At 38.7% G+C, this 21,555-nt stretch overlaps 2 protein-coding genes across 3 annotated transcripts in view; both read left to right on the top strand.

Moving 5' to 3' along the window:
* The first annotated feature begins 87 nt into the window (after positions 1-87).
* On the top strand, positions 88-8,990 carry LOC104447755 (hypothetical protein). 2 transcript variants are annotated; one of them, XM_010061464.3, is made up of 19 exons: positions 88-464; positions 666-853; positions 1,267-1,371; positions 1,465-1,536; positions 1,663-1,810; positions 3,276-3,358; positions 3,976-4,031; positions 4,451-4,587; positions 4,686-4,776; positions 4,867-4,932; positions 5,048-5,270; positions 6,067-6,168; positions 6,413-6,498; positions 6,593-6,715; positions 7,232-7,301; positions 7,383-7,474; positions 7,750-7,854; positions 7,936-8,064; positions 8,447-8,990. In XM_010061464.3, exons 1-18 carry the CDS (start codon positions 142-144, stop codon positions 8,047-8,049), a joined length of 2,184 nt encoding a protein of 727 aa, XP_010059766.2. In that variant the 5' UTR covers positions 88-141; the 3' UTR covers positions 8,050-8,064; positions 8,447-8,990. The 2 variants fall into 2 exon arrangements, with proteins under 2 accessions (XP_010059766.2, XP_010059764.2); XM_010061462.3 differs by lacking the exon at positions 8,447-8,990 and having other exon boundaries at positions 7,936-8,324.
* Positions 8,991-9,793: 803 nt separating this feature from the next.
* Positions 9,794-21,555, top strand: part of LOC104447758 (hypothetical protein) — a 79,498-nt gene continuing 67,736 nt past the window's right edge. Inside the window, exons 1-10 of the mRNA XM_039314220.1 lie at positions 9,794-10,518; positions 10,721-10,908; positions 11,360-11,464; positions 11,557-11,628; positions 11,758-11,905; positions 12,562-12,644; positions 13,258-13,313; positions 18,216-18,352; positions 18,433-18,523; positions 18,612-18,677. Coding sequence (XP_039170154.1) covers positions 10,334-10,518; positions 10,721-10,908; positions 11,360-11,464; positions 11,557-11,628; positions 11,758-11,905; positions 12,562-12,644; positions 13,258-13,313; positions 18,216-18,352; positions 18,433-18,523; positions 18,612-18,677 — 1,131 coding nt within the window. The 5' untranslated portion in view covers positions 9,794-10,333. The remainder of the gene's footprint in view (positions 10,519-10,720; positions 10,909-11,359; positions 11,465-11,556; positions 11,629-11,757; positions 11,906-12,561; positions 12,645-13,257; positions 13,314-18,215; positions 18,353-18,432; positions 18,524-18,611; positions 18,678-21,555) is intronic.

The raw sequence follows: 21,555 nt of genomic DNA, 5'->3' as shown, positions 1-21,555 counted from the left end.
TCTTTAAAATATTTTCAAGAGAATGACATGATATCATACTGTGCAGAACCAATCAATGTCGAGTGGAAAGAAAGGAAGACCAAAACCCTATGCCACGTATGACGTAAATAGTAAATACCGCAAGGCCAGTGTCCGAGTCAAATGGCTCTCGCAGCCATAGCCATCGTCGCTCGCTGCTCTCCTCTCTCCTTTCCCAAGTGCAACTTCAGTCCTCTCGCTCGAGTCCTCGTCGCCCGGTCGTCGTCGTCGTTCAAACCGCATCTCAGGAGGTACAAGGCCATGGCTTCTTCACTGTCGTCCTCCGAAACGGCAGCCAAGACTGAGAGAGTCACAGCTCCGTACGGCTCTTGGAAGTCCCCCATCACCGCCGACGTCGTCTCCGGCGCCTCCAAGAGGCTCGATGGCATCTCCGTCGACGGCGACGGCCGCCTCCTCTGGCTCGAGTCCCGTCCTAGTGAATCGGGGTACGTAACTCCACTTACCATTTCTCGTGATATCAAGAATAAACCAATTAAACTGAGTGTTCGGGCAATGTTCATTTTCTGGGTATTGTGAATTGGTGCTGGAATGATGCTTTCGCGGATGTGATATGGTTTTGTCATGCGAATGAGCCTCGAGATTTTTCAGGAGTGTACTGACTTATGGATGGTTATGTTGGCTATTAGACGCTCTGTTCTTGTGAAAGAACCGGAAAAACCAGGAGAGGAACCGGTTGACATCACACCGAAAGAGTTTGCGGTGAGGACCCTGTGTCAGGAATATGGCGGTGGTGCTTTTAGCATTTCGGGGGATACTCTTGTTTTCTCGAATTACAAGGATCAGAGACTGTACAAGCAGTCCTTACATCTAAAAGGTAAGCTCAGCAGTGGCTGTAATGCATGGTCAAGGCTGGGATTTTAAATTGTAGTTTTCAGTCTCTTCATTAATAAGTTTATCCATGGATTAGAAGCTCCATGCTTAGATCTTAATTGATGGTAGACATGTTGAGATACGATTGGAGGGGGAAAATAAAAGAAGTTGAAGCATAAATAAGCCACTTTAGAAATGTTGTGATAAAGTTCCTTTCTTGTTTCATTTCTCCTTAGTCTATAGAATACAGTTATTGTGAGTGGTGACTCCTACAGAAGCATACTTGCAATGACATGTTGTGGTTTTTATGTTTTGCTTAATGAAGCCTTGTGTTTTATCGAATTTTTTATGGAGCAGTATGCCGTTCATCAATAAGCATCAGTGATTCTCTGTTGTTGTACTCTCTATCTCCTACAGATTCTCCTCCATTGCCAATTACTCCAGACTATGGTGGGCCTTCAGTTTGTTATGCAGATGGAGTTTTCGACGGTAGATTTGGCCGTTATGTCACCGTAAGGGAAGGTATGTCACTCTTTTCAGTTGCTTATTTTATTGCTCATATTTGTCAGAGACTATAAGACAGACGCTTACCCAATTGCTTTTACATGGATATAGATTGGCGTGAGGACAGTTTGAATCCAACCACTATGGTTGTAGCTGTTGGCCTTGGTGAGAAGGATATACAAGGTAAATGATTGCTGGACATGCCAGATTAGTTGTTTGCTACGTTAATTTGTTCACTACAGTACCAGAAACTTACTGATTTCTTTTTTTTTTCTCCCTCCAAATTTTTTTTTTTTGGGTGCAATTTAGAGCCCAAAGTATTAATCAGCGGCAATGATTTCTATGCTTTTCCACGGATGGATCCAAAGGGTGAAAAGATAGCATGGATCGAGTGGGGTCATCCCAATATGCCATGGGACAAAGCAGAGCTCTGGGTTGGGTACATCTCGGAGGCCGGGTATGGAGATTGATGTCCATTAACAAAGCCATTGTTGCTTACATTCTTGAATTTCAAATTTACTTTTGACTTAGTGGCAACAATCCTTTCACTTGTTCGACAGACATGGGTTGTTTAAACTAAGGGTGATCGGGTCCAGGGTGGGTAGGGTCTAGACCTGGACCTTATACCCGACCCTGTTATAACCGGTTCCCTTTTTTTAGACTCCGTACCCGACCCTATTTATATTAGACCCTATATCCGACCCACCTTGTTTCCACTGAAATCTGTTTTGTAATTTCCCGATATCCTATACGACTTCGAATTTTATATTAATACGCGAGGAAATAACGTAATCCTCATAATTTGTATTGAAACAAATAAATACATGAACTTTTAACTAAACGAAGAATTAAAGATTCACAGGGCTAATTATAGTAACTAAAGTCATAAGATAAATAATTAGCAATAAACATGAGTCTAATATTAGTCTTATTCCCACAACTACTACATAAGCTACTCATTTATGAAAGCATAACTCCTCCTACAAAAGAGAAATTAGGTGAGCCAATTCACGTGGTACACAAAAATTTGGCGGCGACAAATACCGTCTGTCCGTCGAACGGTGTGAGAGGGAGCTGATGAGGGAGGGAAGCAAGTGAGGAAGAGGAACGACGAAGGAGGAGTGTTGTGCATGTTTTTGAGAGCCAAGAGGAAAAACGCCGTATGATTGCAGGAGTAAGAAAAGAAATAAGGAGAAAAAATAGGGTTTTGGACCTATATTTACAAAACCGCTTTCCAAACCGGTTCCAAAACCAGTCCGAGAACCGATTCCTAGGTGGGTAATCAATCAGACCCTGTTCCCGGACCAGTTTAAACTGGTTCCGAATTCTGGGAACCGGTTCCTAGACCGGTTTCAATGGGAACCGGTTCCCGAGCTTGTTTTCTGGGTGGGCTGGTCCGGTTCCTGGGTATACCCGGTCCGGTTGCACACCCCTAGTTTAAACAAATAAATGCTAATATGAGAGTCCCCTTAAACCTGTTATTCCGATGTGACCTTATGTGCACTGTTTTAGTAGTTCATATATGTAGTGTAAGAAAACTTCAGACTATATCAATAAATTTTAGAACACTATCCATTTTTGGATAGTGTTAATGTTCAGAGACCCTAGTGCATTTCCTATCACATAATTTCCACGTGTTTTAATTCAAAGAAGTGACTGTAATTTCCATTTGTAACCATGCTGCACATTGAACTTGTTACCTTAGCCTTGAACAATGTTTGGCTATTGGCGTGTATGAGCCAAGTGAGTTTCAACCGTGATACATTACTTATTGCACTCTTTGCATTTTCCGGTTGGCTTAGTCTGATCAACTCTTCCTTGTGATTCTTAAGACACACTTGTAACCTTTCCTTATAATTTATTAATGTGCTTTATTCACATCATTGCCATGTATTGTTGATTTTCTTAATACTTCCATGCAGAGATATTTTTAAGCGTGTCTGTGTTGCTGGTCATGATCCTAAACATGTTGAGTCACCAACTGAGCCTAAATGGTCTCCAAAAGGTACTTCTGTCTTTTGGCTCAGATTAAAATTACTGAATGGTGCAAATTGATTTCTCATTCAATGGTACAAGTCCATTTGTCACCGGATGTTCTTTGATGCTGAAGAAATGTAAGATCTAGTATTACTGTGTTGTGAATGAACAAAAGAGGAGCTTGATCCCCGAAAATAATCGTCAAATGTAAATGGCTTATTCCCAATTCTAGCTGATCTGCCTGAATAACAAATAAGGGTCACCTTGATGAATTTTTTTTATTATGTTGCTTTCACGATGATCTGAGCATGTTGGTCTTATTTTTAACGAGTTGAAAAAAATGACACTACAGTTTTTTCTATTGGTATTTTCATGTTATAATGTCCCTTAATCATGTATTATCCATGATATGTATATGGAGTCATCTGGTATGTCTCTGCTTACTCGTGAGGTGATCTATATCCAACATTTTTGTGAATTTTCTTCCTTCTCGCTCTGCTTGGATGATTGAGTCAGGCATGCTAAAGCTATTTTACATTAGAAGTTGTGGACATGTAATGTCTCAGTGAAAACGTAGGAAGAAATTTCATAGCAAAGTGGCTTGAAATTGTGCTAGACATCACATTGTGCTTTGAACACATGCAGGTGAACTATTTTTCATTACAGATAGACAGAATGGATTTTGGAATCTCTATAAGTGGGTAAGATCTTAACCCTGGGCCATTGCAGTTCATGCTTATTGACTTTGAATAGTCTAGATATTTTAGGCGCTTCATGTCATTGAAGATCTTTCCTAGCAACCATTTTTTTATGGTAACCATTCCAAAGCAGGTTTTCTACATGGTGATTTATACCGTAATTATGGTTGATCTCCGTAATTCCCGTATCAAACTCCATCCAGACTCAGACTGCATCAGTCAAATAGTATGGCTTTTGGATGTCACACCGTGAAAATTATAAATGAGGAGAAATTATTTTAGCTGTAGATTTTCTGCAGGTGATTGAATCATCGTTACATATGTGAGCTCTTTCAACGGCTACTTATTCACTCATAGCATTATCAATGATGTGGTTGGAAAGGAACTGAATTGTATCTTTTATGTGCTTCATGATTCAACAGATTGAATCTACAAATGAGGTCCTGCCTCTTTATCCGTTAAATGCTGAGTTTGCTAGGCCATTATGGGTTTTCGGTATGAACTCTTATGAAGTTATCCAGAGCGACAAACAGAAGATCCTGATTGCTTGCAGCTACAGGTGAGCTTTCTTCCATGTGATGATCTAAGGTGTTAACATTATTGAAATACAAATTATTGTATGATTCTTCATATCAATTATTGAGAATCTGCTTGCAGGCAAAGGGGAAGGTCTCATCTTGCAATTATTGATGTTCTTCAGAGCTCATTATCATTGCTTGACATTCCATTCACAGACATACAAGACATAGTATGTTCGATACCTTCTTTATGATGAATTGCTGTTACTAATTTTTTTAAGCTGATGGATTGGTATATTGAGCACATTCTTCTTTTGCAGACTTCAGGAAACAATTGCCTATATGTTGAGGGGGCATCAGGAGTACTTCCAACATCTGTGGCTAAGGTGCTTGCAATACTTTACTGTAGTAATCTCCTCATATTTAGTGAAGTGTGGACTGTGCTGCAGCAATTAATGTTTCTCATTGTTGTTATAATTTCCTTTTGTTTATTGTCTGCAGGTGACTTTCAATGACAAAAAGTCAGAAATCATTGATTTTCGGATTATATGGTCCTCTTCACCGGACAGTTTGAAGTACCAGTCTTATTTCAGCTTGCCAGAGCTGATTGAATTTCCAACTGAAGTTCCTGGTCAAAATGCTTATGCATACTTCTATCCTCCATCTAATCATGTTTATCAAGCTAGTCAGGAAGAAAAGCCTCCACTGTTGTTAAAAAGCCATGGTACTTCAATAATTGCAGCTCAGTTCCTGTCATATTTCGATTCACCTTGCCAACTATATATTCTTTCATGGGAAATTTGTGCCAATATTTCCATTCACAAGGATCATAAATTGACCTTACCTGTCAAAGTAAGTCTTTATTTTCATGGAATCTTGATTGATTAGTGATTTTTCAGACTAAATATAAGTAACTGGCATCAATTTTAAATATAATAGATGCACAAAACAAGTCAGTATATACAACTGATGCTGAATGAAGATGTGACCAATTTAGGGGCACTTACATTTTCAAAATTAATTTGATATGGTATATTCAGTTTTGCGCTTCTCAAGTCATATATTGTGCAATGGATTTAATGATTGCTTGACACTCTCAATGACATACATGCTTGGTATACATTCATGGCATGTTTCTTAACAATTTAAGCTTTCTCAAAAGTGATTATTCAACATGGTATCAGAGGTTCAAGTCAAAAGTCTGATCTTGGCACTCCCTCTTTTTGCCATTCTGTTTTTCACTCCCATTTATCTTCTGATTGCTGTCACTTCCACATACATTGGAGGGGACGTGCTATTGGTGTGTTCTTAGACAACTTGAGTTTTTCAGAAAAATGGTATTTTTGACAATTCTAAATATAACTGATACCACTCCCCCCCCAACCATAAATAAAGGGGGAAAAATTGGCAGGAGGAACTAGCAATTAATTGTTTCAAGCAGCATTGTCATGCATCAATGCCTAATCGTATAGAACTAGTTATTCATAAGCGTTTATGTAATTTTGCTTAAAACTGCACAGGAGGGCCTACGAGTGAAACACGAGGAGTTTTAAACCTGAGTATTCAGTACTGGACTAGCAGAGGATGGGCCTTTGTGGATGTCAATTACGGTGGAAGCACTGGTTTGTCTCTAAACAAGAAATCTTTCTGCTTCATATCTTTCTGTTGATTTCTGCGAAACCTGATTTCCAACTTTGGATGGTGATGAAGCACGATTATTATCTCAACAGACCTATGCATTATTTTCGCCAATTCCTCATGGAGTTATATTGATGTAAATGGCTGCAAACGTTGCTAGCTTTGGTCCATCATTTGATTGATCTTCTTCATTGCTACTGAAAAATGGTACAAAAATTTTTGTTCAAGGTTATGGCAGAGAATTCAGAGAGCGGCTATTGGGTCGCTGGGGTATAGTTGATGTTGATGACTGTTGTAGTTGCGCTAAATTTTTGGTAGGTGACTTTCAACTTGGTAGTTCTGTTAGTGCTCCTTGGGTAATAGCATGCTGGAACTATTTCAGTATGGTGAAGTTGCTTTATCATCCAGGTGGAAAGCGGAAAGGCGGATGGCAATCGTCTATGCATTACTGGAGGCTCTGCTGGTGGGTATACAACCTTAGCTGCTCTAGCATTTAGAGAAACTTTCAAAGCTGGGGCCTCCCTCTATGGTGTGAGTTCATTTACTTTGTAGTCAGTTTCAGAATAGTTAAATTTACCATTTGGCACCAATCTCAGGAAACTGGCTTCTTTCTGGAGCCACCAGGGGGAGGTCGTTCTTATCTTACCCTAACAAAGCACACAAACATCTGAAAGAGCTCTGGACTCTGGAGATTAATTCCTATAACATAATCGTCGATCATTCTTGGTGACATTCTTCTAGCTAGTGAATGATATATAGCATCTTCATCGTGTCTTGCTATCAAATGGATCTCCAGGAAAGTGTACTGGCAAGAGCTGACTATTAAGGACATTAGTGTAGGGATTTATGAACTAGCAAACTGTGTATTTTCATACAGTTTGGCACTATGCATTGGTTGTAGTTGGTGTTTACTTGGAATTTGGGATACTTTAATTTTCCCATTTACTAAAGATTCATTTATAATTTCATCATTATTTGCTGCAATTTCAATCTAATTTTCACAACGTTGACAAAGGGTATTTTTCCGTTGGTTATTTTGATGAACAGGTTGCTGATTTGAACATGTTGAGAGCAGAAACGCACAAATTTGAATCTCATTACCTTGACAAACTTGTTGGTAATTCAAATAAGCTTTGGTGCATGTTTCATCTCACCTCAGATAAGTCTTTATATTAATCATCCATTCATTGCACTACAGGATCTGAAAAGGATTATTACGAGAGATCACCTATAAATTCTGTTGAGAAATTTTCTTGCCCCATAATTCTATTCCAAGGGTTGGAAGACAAGGTACGCAAGTCATGCTCTTTCCAATGGTCCCCTGCCTCTCTAGTTTTACTCCCCAAAAATCAAGAGAGAAGTATAGAATGAAGAAGGGGGAATAAGTCCAGTGTCAAAATTAGGGTTGTCTTTTAATTTCCTCATTTGTGAAATTGCATCAGATAAGTTTGACTTCTCTTTCCACTTGATAAATAAAATTTCATCAACGGCCTCAAGATATTTCTCTTTGCATCTCTGGCATTCTAACAACTTTGATGCCTGGCGTTTTGGCAATTATCTTGCAGGTGGTACCGCCGGATCAGGCTCGCAAAATTTATGAGGCGCTGAAGCAGAAAGGTCTGCCTGTTGCATTAGTGGAATACGAAGGCGAGCAGCATGGCTTTCGCAAGGTAGCGTTCTTTGTGAGTCTTGCATAAAGGAGTCATTTGTTGTGTGTGCAATGCAGGAAATTGACGTGCAATGTTTCGCAGGCGGAAAATATCAAATTCACATTGGAACAACAGATGGTGTTCTTTGCACGTTTGGTAGGACACTTTGATGTTGCCGATGAGATCACGCCAATCAAAATTGATAACTTTGACTGAGCTTGTCTCATGAAGGTAGTGATCGCTATTCTATTGTAAGTAATCTATTGGCATCTTAGAGATGAATTGGAACCTTACTTTCTACTGTCTGCAATTGTTAATCACGTGTTGTTGTGCTGGTGCATGACTTTGGACTGTCCATGCACATCATTGTATGTCCATCCTGCTTGTATACTTGGCCAGATTCCAAGTATGAGAATTGGCTTAATGATGCAATGGCGTCAATTACCTGTCATGGTTGAATATGATGGTCGAATTGCCCCTCATTCTTGAAATTGATATGATCATCACATTCCAGCTGCAATTGTGCACTTTTGGTTCCATTGAGCTTCATGGCTTTTTGCGTGACCTTCTATCTTTCGCTAAGCATGATTTGAATCCGCTTTTATCATCACAGAAAGGGCTACTGTTAACAGCAGGCCGCAACAAGTTCATTCGCTTTGCACTTTAATAATACAAAAGGATAGAAGAAATTAGAGCCCATATCTATGGGGCGAAACTCTTACGAGATCGTGGCAAGGGTATGCTGGGATTGAGATGAATGAAGCCCCAAATCTAGCGCACATACACGGACGACTTCTGGGGTTCCTAGAGGCTGGTCCTTCTGGAAACGGTACAGGGCTTTGTAACCGATTGGATTCAGTGTTTCTTACGCCATTATCGATCTGTTCTTTCACTTACCAAGGTTGACAAAACTCATGCTTTCGATGAGCCTGAATTAAAAATCAGATGTATCCCAATTGGAAACCCTTTTAGATTTCTCTTCATAACATCATACCATGTCTTTCTTCCTCCCCTTTGTTTGGTCTTGGGTGATGAGAGAAGAATACATTCCGTCACCTAAAGTTGGACAAGTTTTGTTCATCGTTGTTAATGAAAGACTCAAACCTAACTTGATCCTTGAATCTAGGCATAAAGGATTCGCTTGTTGGTCAGTCAAACGAGCATCGTGCGCTGCCCTAATATTTGTGCTTCCATAATCGGAGACCTTAAAAGCGAAAGGAAACTTGGGAAAAGTGTACCATAAAAATTAGGTTGAGAACTTAATGCCCAACATCATTTAAAATAAAGTAAAGGAACACGGTCAAAATTTGACGATTTTCCTAGAAAGAAACTTATTCTGCGATCATCAATGTAAATCAACTTAGCAATATTTGGGATTTATCTAATAGCCTTTTTGGATTGCATTATTTGCTGTTTGCTTGAATCATCACATCCGCATACATTCAGTTTCTTAGTCATATGATAGAAAAAACACATTTCTCTTTGTCAAAACCTTTAGGCTTTCTTAGTCATATGATAGAAAAAACACATTTCTCTTAGTCAAAACCTTTAGGCTTTTCTTTTATGTGTCCAAAATTCATATACAATTCAAATCTCAGCCAAATGCATCTACCGTATTTTAAGGGCAAATATCATTGTCTCCTTTTAGAACTCATGCAAGCCACTATTAGTAGGACTCCTCAAATAGCCCTCAAAATCTTCATTATATAACGTAAACCAACACTCAATTGATTCAAAGGCACTTAAGAAAATCGGTCTTTTCTTCAACTTTGGGATGTGCCTTACATTAGTCAATGTTCTCATGATACTATCATCCATCCTTATTCTTACGTCGCCAACACACAATCCAAGCATCTAATAGAGAATAAATCTTTCTAGATCCACAATCTTTTCCTTTCTATGTGCTGGCTAGCATTTAATGAGGTCTTCGTTCTTGAGTTCATGCAGCCCACCATAAATCTAAAGCTCACTTTGTTTTTCCATGGCTTGCTTATAACTAATATTTTACTATTCAAAACCTGTCGCACCTATTTGCTCCACGACAATCAAAGCATTTGATGGAGAAGAAATTTTCTAGGTGCCCACTGCCCATAATCTTTTCCTTTTCATATGTCTGCTAGCATTCAGTAAGGTCTTGATTCTTGACTTCACGCAATGTTATCATAATTCTCGCGCAAGTTGATTTCTTTTTATTTTCATGCTTCAAAAGTTCATTAAATAATTGCATCTTTTCTTTCATTTTTCTTCGTGCACATACCTTGAATCAAGACTTTCTTTCAATAGTCCAAATCTAACAGTCAAATCTAGGAACCATCAACCAAACGTAACGTGCTCAAATCCAACTATCAAAACATTATATTATTCAAACATCTCGCTGTCGTATCCACTTTCTCTGGCTGCTCTCCTCTGTTCTTCCCCGAAGTCCAACTTCAATCATCTCGCTCGAATCCTCGTCGCCCAGTCGTCGTCCGTCAAACCGCAACCCGGAAAGCACAAGACCATGGCTTCTGCACCGTCGTCCTCAGAAACAACTGCTGAGAGACAGAGAGTCACAGCTCCGTATGGCTCTTGGAAGTCACCCATCACCGCCGACGTCGTCTCCGGCGCCTCCAAGAGCCTTGGTGGCATCTCCGTCGATGGCGACGGCCGTCTTGTCTGGCTTGAGTCCCGTCCTAACGAAGCCGGGTATGTTACTCCACTTACCATTTTCTTTAATAAGAAGGATAAGCTAATTAAAACAGAGTATGCGGGCACTATTTTCTGGGTACTGTGAATGGTGCTGAAATGATGCTTTCGTTACTGTGTAATCTTTATGGTTCGTGAAATGAATGAGTCTGGAGAGCTTTCAGGAGTGTACTGACTTATGGATGGTTATGATGGCTATTAGACGCTCTGTTCTTGTGAAAGAACCGGAAAAGCCAGGAGATGAACCTGTTGACATCACGCCCAAAGAGTTTGCAGTGAGGACTCTGTGTCAGGAATATGGCGGTGGTGCTTTTAGCATTTCCGGGGATACTCTTGTTTTCTCGAATTACGAGGATCAGAGGCTGTACAAGCAGTCCTTACACCTGGAAGGTAAGCTCAGTGGCTGCTGTAGTGCGCGTTGAAGGTCTGCTTCCTTTGGGATTATAATTGTAATCTTCAGTCTATTCACAAAGAAGTTTACAGTTGGATTTGGTAGCGCCATGCTTAGATCCTTACAGATGGTAGACATGTTGTGATATGATTGGAGGGTAAAAAGAACTGAACTTGAAGCATAGACTATGCCTCTTTAGAAATGTTGTGGTAAAACTTCCTTTCCCATTTCAATTCTCCTCAGTCTCTAGAATACGTTATGGGAAGCAGTGACTCCGACGGAAGCAAACTTGCTATGAAATGTTGCCGATTGGAATTGAGAAGGCCACTTGGATTTTCCTAATACACGTTTTGCTGAGTGAAGCCTTGTGTTTTATCGAAGTTTTTGTAGAGCAGTATCTCATTCATCAATGACCATCACACTTCTGTGGTTACTCTGTATCTCCGACAGATTCTCCTCCATTGCCAATTACTCCAGACTATGGTGGGCCTTCAGTTTGTTATGCAGATGGAGTTTTCGATAGTAGATTTGGCCGTTACATCACCGTAAGGGAAGGTAACTACTCTTTGAAGGAGCTTATTTTGGTGCTCCTATTTTCTGGGGACTAATGAATAGGAACTTACCCGACTGCTTTTATATGAATATAGATCGGCGTGACAGCAGCTCGAATCCAACAGCTACAGTTGTCGCTATTGGTCTTGGTGAGAAGGATATAAAGGGTAAGTAATTGCTGGGCATGCCAGATTAGTTATTTGCTACATTAACTTCACTGCAATACCAGAAACCTACTGATTCTTTTTCTTTCTTTTACCCTTCATTTTGTTTTCATATTATTGGGTGGAATTTAGAGCCCAAAGCATTAATCAGTGGCAATGATTTCTTTGCTTTTCCACGGATGGATCCAAAGGGCGAAAAGATAGCATGGATTGAGTGGTGTCATCCAAATATGCCATGGGATAAAGCAGAACTCTGGGTTGGGTACATCTCAGAGGCTGGGTATGTAGATCGATGTTCTTTTTTATCGTTCAACATTCTCATGTCCATTAACAAAGCCATTGTCACCTACATTTTCTTATTGCCAACAGATTTTAGATTTTGTTGCAACAATTCTTTCACTTGTGAGACAGATAAGGGTTGTTTAAACAAATTCATGCTAACAAGGGAGAGTCCTCTAACCTTGACATTTCCATGTGACCTTATGTGCACTATTATAGTAGTTGATTCATGTAGTCTGAGTATATTAAATGTCAGAACATGTTCTTTTCAGGTAATGTTGATGTTTAGAGACCTAAGCAAATTTCCTGTCACATTTTTATCTTATTTTTTAGTACATAGAACTAACCATAAACACCATCTGTAACCACGATCTTGAGCTTTGAGTGGTTGTCAAACTTTACATATCATCCTGCTCATTGAACTTATTACCTTAGCCTAGAACAGCCATGGCTAATGGTGAGCTGTGAGCCAAGTGAGCCAAGTGAGCCAAGTGAGTTGCAACTTGTGATTCAGTACTTATTTGCATTTTCCTGTCACTTTGTCTGATCAACTCTTCATGTGATTTTAAGACACTCGTAACCTTTCCTTATGTTTTATCTATGTGCCATATTCACACTATTTTCTTGTGCATTGAATTTCTTGGTACTCCTATGCAGAGATATTTATAAGCGTGTCTGTGTTGCTGGTCGTGATCCTAAATATGTTGAGTCACCAACTGAACCTAAATGGTCTCCAAAAGGTACTTCTATGCGTTGGCTTCCAATTTGAATTTCGGAGTTGCTGCAACCGAATTTGTCATTTGATGATACATGTTCGTTTTTCACCTGATGATCTTCAATGCTGAAGAAATGTGAGATTGTAATATTATCGTGATGTGAATGAACAAAAAAAGGAGCCTGATCCCCCAAAATAATCGTTGAATGTAAATGGCCTATTCCCAATTCTAGCTAATCTGCCTGAATAACATATTGGGGTCGTCTGATTAATTTGTTCATTGTGCTGCTTTTGTGATGATCTGAGGATGTCAGTCTTATTCATAATGTGCTAACAGGATGAAAGTCCTATAGTTCTTTTCATTGGTATTTCATGTTTTCCCTTAAATATGTATTACTTAAGATATGCATCTAGAGTCCTCTAGTATGTCTCTTGCTTACTGGTGATTTATTTTTACACTTCTGCTATTTTTCTTCCTTTCCACTCTACTCGGATCATCGAGTCTGGAGGCATGCTAAATCTATTTTACTGTAGAAGCTCTGGATATGTAATATTTCAGTGAAAACATAGGAGGAAATGTCAAATTTAAGTGGCTTGAAATTGTGGCAGACATTACATTCTGCTTTGAACACATGCAGGTGAACTATTTTTCATTACTGATAGGCAGAATGGATTTTGGAATCTCTATAAGTGGGTAAGTACTGGTCACCGAACCCTGAGTTGTTGCTATTTATGTGTGTCGAGTTTAAAATGGCCAGATATTATAGATGCTTCAATTCATTGAAGATTTTTTATAGCGACCAAGCGTGAAACATTAAAGAGGATAGTCAAAGAAGGAAACACGATTTTTTTGGTAAAACCCTTTTGAGAATTAGAAAAGGGAAAAAACATGGTGTTGCACTAGGCAACAATTAGCAGCAAGTTTCAAGTCCCAATTACAAAAGAGATTGCCACAATATATAACAAGAGTCAAAACCATATAAAGTTATAGAGAAAATTACATGTATACGTTTAGTAGCAGTACTTTCCTCTCTACTTAATGGCACTTTCCTCTATCAGACTTCACATCTCCATCAATCTCCCACTTTGAAGCTGATCTTTGCTACAACAATAGTCTCTCATCGTCTTCCCTCATTTTTGTAACCTAAATTGTCCTAGTGTGGCACCTTCTTATCACTAACCAGAGCACAGTTTCAGTTTCTCAGCGGTGACAACCTTAGTTAATATGTTTGCTGGATTCTTCACATCAAGGACCTTCTTCAATTACAATGTCCTACCATCTATTAACAAACGAATATGATACTTCTACTAAATGTGTTTTGTCCTTGAGTGAAATACGAGATATTTTGCAAGACGAATAGCTTACTGTCATTAAAAAGGACATTGCAATCCTCCTCCCTACTTATCTCCTTCAGAAAATTCTTCAACCAAAATCTTCTCCTTACTAGTTCTAGATATAGCAACATACTCTACTTCAGTGGTAAAGAGGGATGCACGCTTCTAAAGTCTAGACATCCAATTGATTGCTGTGTCACTCACAGTAAAATCATAACCTTAAGTGCTCTTCTTATTGTCCATGTCACCATTAATAACTGCATCAACAAAGCCTTGTAAATTCGCACTATTTTTCATAAAATAAAGTGACATACTTGAAGTGCCTCTTAGATATTTTAATAGCCATTTTACAGTTCTCCAATGCTTTTCCTAGATTAGTCATATATCTGCTCACATCTCATACTGCATGAGCTATATTTGGTCTAGTACTCACCATAGGATACATCAAAATGCTGATAGCTGACGTATAAGGCACCCTAGCCATATAATCTCGCTCATCATCTCTCTTTGCCGACTACTTCTCTGAGAGCTTGAAGTGACTGCCTAAAGGAGTGCTTATGGGCTTTGCATTCAGGATCCAAATCAGTCCAACACCTTCTCAATGTACTTTTCTTGAGACAACTTTTTCCTTAGAATCTATCTCGCAGGGTCCTCATCCAAGAATCTAATTTGCGGCTCAAAGTCCATTTCAAACTCCTTTGGTAATTGTTGCTTCAGTTTGTTGATCTCCCTCATGCTAGATCCTGCAATGAGCATATCAAACACATACAACAACAAAATAATATAGCAGTTACCAAATTTCTTGAAATAGCAACAATAATTTATTTCACGTCTAGTGAACCTGTTACTGCAAGTGCGTCAAATATCTTGTACCACTATCTAGAAGCTTGTTGTAAATGATACAAACTTGTACTCAACTTGCTGACGATAGTTTTCTTTGCTAGGAACCTGAAAAACTTATGATTATTCACTGTAGTTATCATTCTCTAAGTCTTCATGGAGGAATGCAGTCCTTACATCTAATGCTCTAGATGTGAATTCTTAGTGGCAAAGGTATTCAACACTGGCCTGATAATAGTCAACTACAAAACTAGAAAGAGAATTTCTATATGCTCAACTTCTTTCTTTTGCTAAAAACATTTCATTACTAACCTCACTTTGGACCTCTTGTTACCATTAGGTATTTGACCTTGTATGCCCAATTGTTCTACAATGCCTTCTTCCCATCTAGTAACTAAGTTGACACCCAAATTCTGTTCTACTCGTGTGAATCAAATTCATCTCGCATTGTCAACTCCCACTAAACAGAAATTTTAACCTGCACTGCTTCCCAAATTTTTTTTGGTCCGCCAGCATTTGTCAAAAGCAAATAATGCAATGGTCTAGAATACCTTTGTACACGGTTAGATGTTCTGCTAAATCATCTCAAAGTGAGTTTGGATGTAGGTAGTTCTTGTTCTGGTTATTAATCGGAGTCTATAATAGCAGTTTTATGATCTCTGATCTGAACACTCTTAGAAATTCCCTTCAATTTAATCTCTTTAATCTCTTCTGTGTTTTCTCACACTAGATTCTACAATAAATTTGTCCTTTTACGTAACATCATTCGTTCTTATTATTTTCCTGTTTTGGTCATTTCAAAACCAATAGCCAAAGTGACCAAAATCATATCCAATGGAAAAACATTCTCTAGATTTTGCATCAAGCTTGTCTCTATTTTCAAAAATCTATGTGCGCATATAAGGCACAACAAAAATTTTCAAATGCGAGAGATTCTCTCATTGTTTCTGGTCCATTGTTTTGGTAGTTTGAAATCAAGTGAAATTGAAGGTCTTATTTCATCAAATATGCTCCTGTGCTAACTGCATCTGCCCAAAACGTCTTGGGTAATATTACATGCATCCTCATACTTCTTGCACACTCATTCAAATTTCTATTCATCCTCTCAGCAACTCCATTTTGCCATGGTGTGATGCAACTGTTCTTGTCATCCTCAATCTACTCTCTGCATAAAACTACTTGAACTCCTTGCTATTTTTGAATCATTAGATGGATCTTCTTCTAACCACCATTGTCAGACCTTAGACATTTAATCATCAGATCGACCTCTTTCTCTACTTCAGCTTTCCATCTTTTAAAAGTAGCAAAAGCATCAAATTTATTATATAGAAAATAAACTAGTACCTCTCTGGTGGAATTGATAGTGAATGTGACGTAGTTGCTTGTAACTCCAAGGGAAGGAACAGGGGCTAGCTCTCAGACATTTGTGTGCACCAACTGTAACTTGTTTTTCTTTAATTCTCTTCCAATTTTTGAAAAATTGACACATTTTTGCATGCTTAGAACACAATCCTCACATAGACCCCTATCTATGGACTTAAGATTAGACCATTTTCCCTTTAATGATAACACTTTCACCCCCCATTTGCTCCTGTGGCCAAGCCTTCGATGCTGCGGTGTACAATCCCTTACCAAGCCAGGAACTGCTACTATATCTCTATTGATTTCACTCATGTATTTGTTCCCAACTTTGCTCCCTAGGACCATTAACAATCTTCCCCGAGCCATTTCTAAAAAAAGGTTTTTTGTAACCCGTGTTGTCTCAGTGACCTATAGAGATTAGATTTCTCTTAAGCCAGGATTATATCTAATATCACGCAACTCTAAGTAATACCCATTAGCAGTCCCTATGTTAACATCACCTTTACCCATCATATCCAAAGCAAAATGAACCTTTCTAAACTTCCTAGCAACAATACTGTGCATTCATTCTCTACACGAAGTAGAGTGAAACGACGCACCCAAGTCTAGAATCCATGACTCAGTTGGACTTTTAATAATAAAAATTAAGGCATCATGGACAAGTGCCTCTTCAAAGGTTTACATTGCCAGCTTTCTCCTCCTTTTGATTTCAATACTAAATTTTCTTCTTTTGGCTCTACAATCTTGTTTCAGATGGTCCTTTTTTTCATAATTCCAGTAGATTATTCCACCATGAGGTCTCAATTTTCATATCCCTCTAGACTTCGATCTACCACAGTTCCATTTTGACCTTGTTGGTTACTTCTCTCTCTGCCTTCAGTACTCAAGGCAATGCCCGAAGATTCACCCGACTCTCTTTTATGAATATCCTCACTGAGAATCAAATCTCATATCCTCTCTCTTATTTTGACTAGACAAACTGTTCACTACAGTCACATTTATACTCCAACTTCTAGGGAGAGAAGATAACAAAATCAAAGCTTTTGCTTATCGTCAAATTTGATTTCCACCAAACTCAATGATCATGTTGAATTTATTGATATAATGTGTCACGGAAGTGCCTTTGTGCATCTTTTGATTGAACAATCTTGTATGACGCAGAGGGCTTTTCGTACATGTTGGACAAAGCCCTCATCAATTCTGGCGTTGTTTTCTCGTTAACGATGTTGAAGGTGTTTCACACCAACATGAGATGAATCACAGAAGAACTTTTCGATCTAACAATTCCTAGTCTTCTTGATCGAATCTGGTTCTCTCCCAACAGAGGCTGATGCAGTTTTTTGATAAAGCAAATCTTGATCACTTCTAGAACCAAAATCTTTGCCGTTGAACCGATCAATTTTCACCTTACTTTTGTCCTATCTGGTCACCCCCGCTATTCCGCCTTACCAGACTCCAGTACCAATTGTTAGGAGCGCGAAATGTAAAAGAGAAAAATTATAGATACATACAAGAATTTTAACATGGAAAACACTTTCAAAATGACAATGGTACTGCACTAGGCAATCTTTTCACTATTAGTATCAGTATCAAGTTTCCAGTTACAATTGCAGGAGCAATTATCATATGTAGCAAGAATCTAAGGCATACAAAGTTATGGTGAAGTTACTTGTATACCCTTAGCAGCAGTACTTTCCTCTCTGCTTTAATAGCACTCCACTATCAAACTCCGCAACTCCATCACGTCTTATAGTAACCAAGCCAAAGTGGGTTTTTTCCGATGGTTAGTCATACTGGAAATTTAATCGATCTCCTTAATTTTCATATTACACTTCACAAGAATTTAGACTGTATCAGTCAAATAGTGGGGACTTTGGATGTCACACTGTGAAAACTATGAATGAGGAGAGTTTATTATAGTTATAGGTTTTCTGCAGGAGATTGAGTCCTTATTGCATATGTTAGCTCTTTTAGCTGCCATTTATACTGGCATAGCTCCATCGTCATGGTGTTGGAAGTGAACTACTTTATGTCTTTGCTATGCTTCATGATTCAACAGATTGAGTCTGCAAATGAGGTCCTGCCTCTTTATCCATTAAATGCTGAGTTTGCAAGGCCATCATGGGTTTTTGGCTTGAACTCTTATGAAGTCATCCAGAGCGACGAACAGAAGACCCTGATTGCTTGCAGCTACAGGTGAGCCTTTTTTTCTGTTTTAACATTGTCCTAATAGCCCATTATGGTATCTTACCAATCTATTTGAAATCTTCCTGCAGGCAGAGTGGAAGGTCTTTTCTTGCGATGATCGACGTTCTTCATAGCTCATTATCATTGCTAGACATTCCATTCACAGATATACAAGATATAGTACGTTCAATACCATCTCCATGATGAGTCGCTGTAACTACTTTTCAAGCTGACGGTTCAGTAAATTGTGTACATTCTGCTTTTGCAGACTTCAGGGAATAATTGCCTTTACGTTGAGGGAGCATCAGGACTACTTCCAACATCTGTGGCTAAGGTGCTTGCAATACTCTACCTTAGTAATCTCCTCATAATTGATGAAGTGTGAACAGAGCTGTAATAATAGCATTATCTCAGTATTAAAATTTTCTTTTGTTCATGGTTTGCAGGTGACTTTCAATGATGAAAGTTCAGAAGGCATTGATTTTCAGATAATATGGTCATCTTCGCCAGACTGTTTGAAGTACGAGTCGTATTTCAGCTTACCAGAGCTGATTGAATTTCCAACTGAAGTTCCTGGTCAAAATGCTTATGCATACTTTTATCCTCCATCTAATCATGTTTATCAAGCTAGTGCGGAAGAAAAGCCTCCACTGTTGTTAGAAAGCCATGGTACTTGAAAAATTGCAACTCAGTTATTGTCCTACTTGAATTCACCTTGCCAACTCTATATTCTTCTGTGGGAACTTTGTACTACCAAACTGGTATTTTCATTCACAATAATCATTAATTGACCTTACTTGTCAAATCAAGTCTTTATTTTGATATAAATCTATGATTCATTGGTGAATTTTCAGACTAAACAAGTATCCAGCATCAGTTATAGATATTATAGATGCGCAAAACAAGTCAGTGCATATGCAACTGATGCTGAATGAAGATGGAGTCAATGTAGGGAACATATTTTTTCAAAACTATATTGATATGGTATACTGTACACTGTTGCCCCTCTTAACACCTGTATTGCAATGTTAGTCATGCATTGGAATGGAATATAATGATTGCTTGGCACTTTTGTTGACATATATGCATGGTATACATTTGGGGCATGTTTTATGACAATTCAAGCTTTTGGGGGAAATGATTATTCCACCCGGTATCAAAGGTGTTAAAAGTCCAAATCTCCTCTTGTTGCCATTCTGTTTTTTACTTTCATTTATCCTCTGATTGCTGTTGAATTTGGTTATTTTCACATCTAAGGTCTAGCATACACTGAAGGGGGAGTGTTAAGACATATCTCAACATTAATTATGGGCATAATTTTGAACAACTTAGGTTTTTCCAGAAAAGAATGGCCTTTTTGACAATTTTGAGAATAGCCTCTCTCTCTCTCTCTCTCCCTCCCTCCCTCCTTTAAAAAAAAATAAAAATTAGTGGGAGTAACTGGCAATTGTTTGTTCCAAGTAGCATTGGCATGCATCAATATCTAATCATATTGATCTGGTTATTCGGGAATGTTTATGTAATTATGCTTAAAATTGCCCAGGAGGGCCTACTAGTGAAACACGAGGAGTTTTGAACCTGAGTATTCAATACTGGACTAGCAGAGGATGGGCTTTCGTGGATGTCAATTACGGTGGAAGCACTGGTTTGTCTCTATATGAGAACTTTATGCTTCATATCATTCTCTTGATTTCTGCAAAACCTGTTTATAATGAACCACCCTTACTATCTCGACAGCCCTATGCTTTATTCTTGTCAATTCCTCATGGAGTTTAATTAACATAAATGGCTGCAAAAACTACTTGCTTGGGCCCATCATTTGATTAATCTTCTTCATTGCTACTGAAAGATGTCACAACTTTTCTTCAAGGTTATGGCAGAGAATTCAGAGAGCGGCTATTGGGTCGCTGGGGCATAGTTGATGTTGATGACTGTTGTAGTTGTGCTAAATTTTTGGTACGTGACTTTCAACTCGTTTTTCTGTTAGTGCTCGTTGGGGAATATAATACTGTTCAGTATGGTGAAGTTGCTTTGATCATCCAGGTGGAAAGTGGAAAGGTGGATGGCACTCGTCTATGCATTACCGGAGGCTCAGCTGGTGGGTATACAACCTTAGCTGCTCTAGCATTTAGGGAAACTTTCAAAGCTGGAGCCTCCTCTATGGTGTGAGTTCATTTACTTTGTAGTTGGTTTCAGAATAGCTAAACTTTAATCGGCGCCAATATCGGGATACTGGCTTATTTATGGGGGCATCAGAGGCAGGTTGCTCTAATCTTACCCTGACAAAGCACATGAACATACAAAGGAGCTCTGGATTCTGGGGATTTATTGCCTTCAACATAGTCATTGATCATTCTTGGTGATTTGCTTGTTGCTAGTGAATGATATATAGCATCTTCATTGTGTTGGTATCGGATGGATCAACTGGAAAGTCTACTAGCAAGGGCCCACTGTTAAGGACGTTACTTTCATGACTCATAAAGTACCAAAAGGCGTTTCATTACAGTTTGTTACTGTGCATCGGTCATGGTGTTTACTTGAAATTCTAGATATTTAAATTTCCCCATTTCATTTGATACTTCTAATGAGTCATTTATTAATTCATCATTTATTTCTGCTATTAAAGCATTGAATTTTCACAATGTTAAAAAAGATTATTTTGCTGTTATTGTGTCAAACAGATTGCTGATTTGAACATGTTGAGAGCAGAAATGCACAAGTTTGAATCTCATTACATTGACAACCTTGTCGGTAATTCAGATAAGCTTTTGTGTGTTTCATCTCTTCTCAGATAAGTCTTTATTCTGATCATCCATTTGTTGCACTACAGGATCTGAAAAGGATTGCTACGAGAGATCGCCTATAAACTTTGTTGAGAAATTTTCTTGCCCCATAATTCTATTCCAAGGATTGGAAGACCAGGTACGCAAGTCTTACTCTTTCCAATGGTCACCTGCCCCTCTGCTGTTACTCCCCATAAATTAAAGAAAAACTAAAGAAAAAAAGGGGGAAGAGTCCAGTGTCTAAACGAGGGTCCTCTTTTTCCCCCTAATTTATGAAATATCGTCAGATAAGTTCGACTTTTTCTTTCCAATTGATAAGTAGATGTGATCAATGGCCTTCAGATTTATTTTGTACATCTCTGGCATTTTAAAAACTTTGCTGCTTGGCGGTTTAGCAATTATCTACATCTTGTAGGTAGTACCGCCAGG

Source organism: Eucalyptus grandis, chromosome 6 (genome assembly GCF_016545825.1).
Source record: "Eucalyptus grandis isolate ANBG69807.140 chromosome 6, ASM1654582v1, whole genome shotgun sequence".
Lineage (NCBI taxonomy): Eukaryota > Viridiplantae > Streptophyta > Magnoliopsida > Myrtales > Myrtaceae > Eucalyptus > Eucalyptus grandis.
This window is presented reverse-complemented; position numbering and strand designations above follow the sequence as displayed.

What these genes read in the sequence shown, in the direction of transcription:
- LOC104447755 (XM_010061464.3), top strand. Translation starts at nt 142, where the DNA reads ATGGCTCTCGCAGCCATAGCCATCGTCGCTCGCTGCTCTCCTCTCTCC. An exon ending in TCCCGTCCTAGTGAATCGGG is followed by an intron (nt 465 to 665) that starts GTACGTAACTCC and finishes GTTGGCTATTAG; the next exon opens with ACGCTCTGTTCTTGTGAAAG. An exon ending in TTCCAACATCTGTGGCTAAG is followed by an intron (nt 4,933 to 5,047) that starts GTGCTTGCAATA and finishes TATTGTCTGCAG; the next exon opens with GTGACTTTCAATGACAAAAA.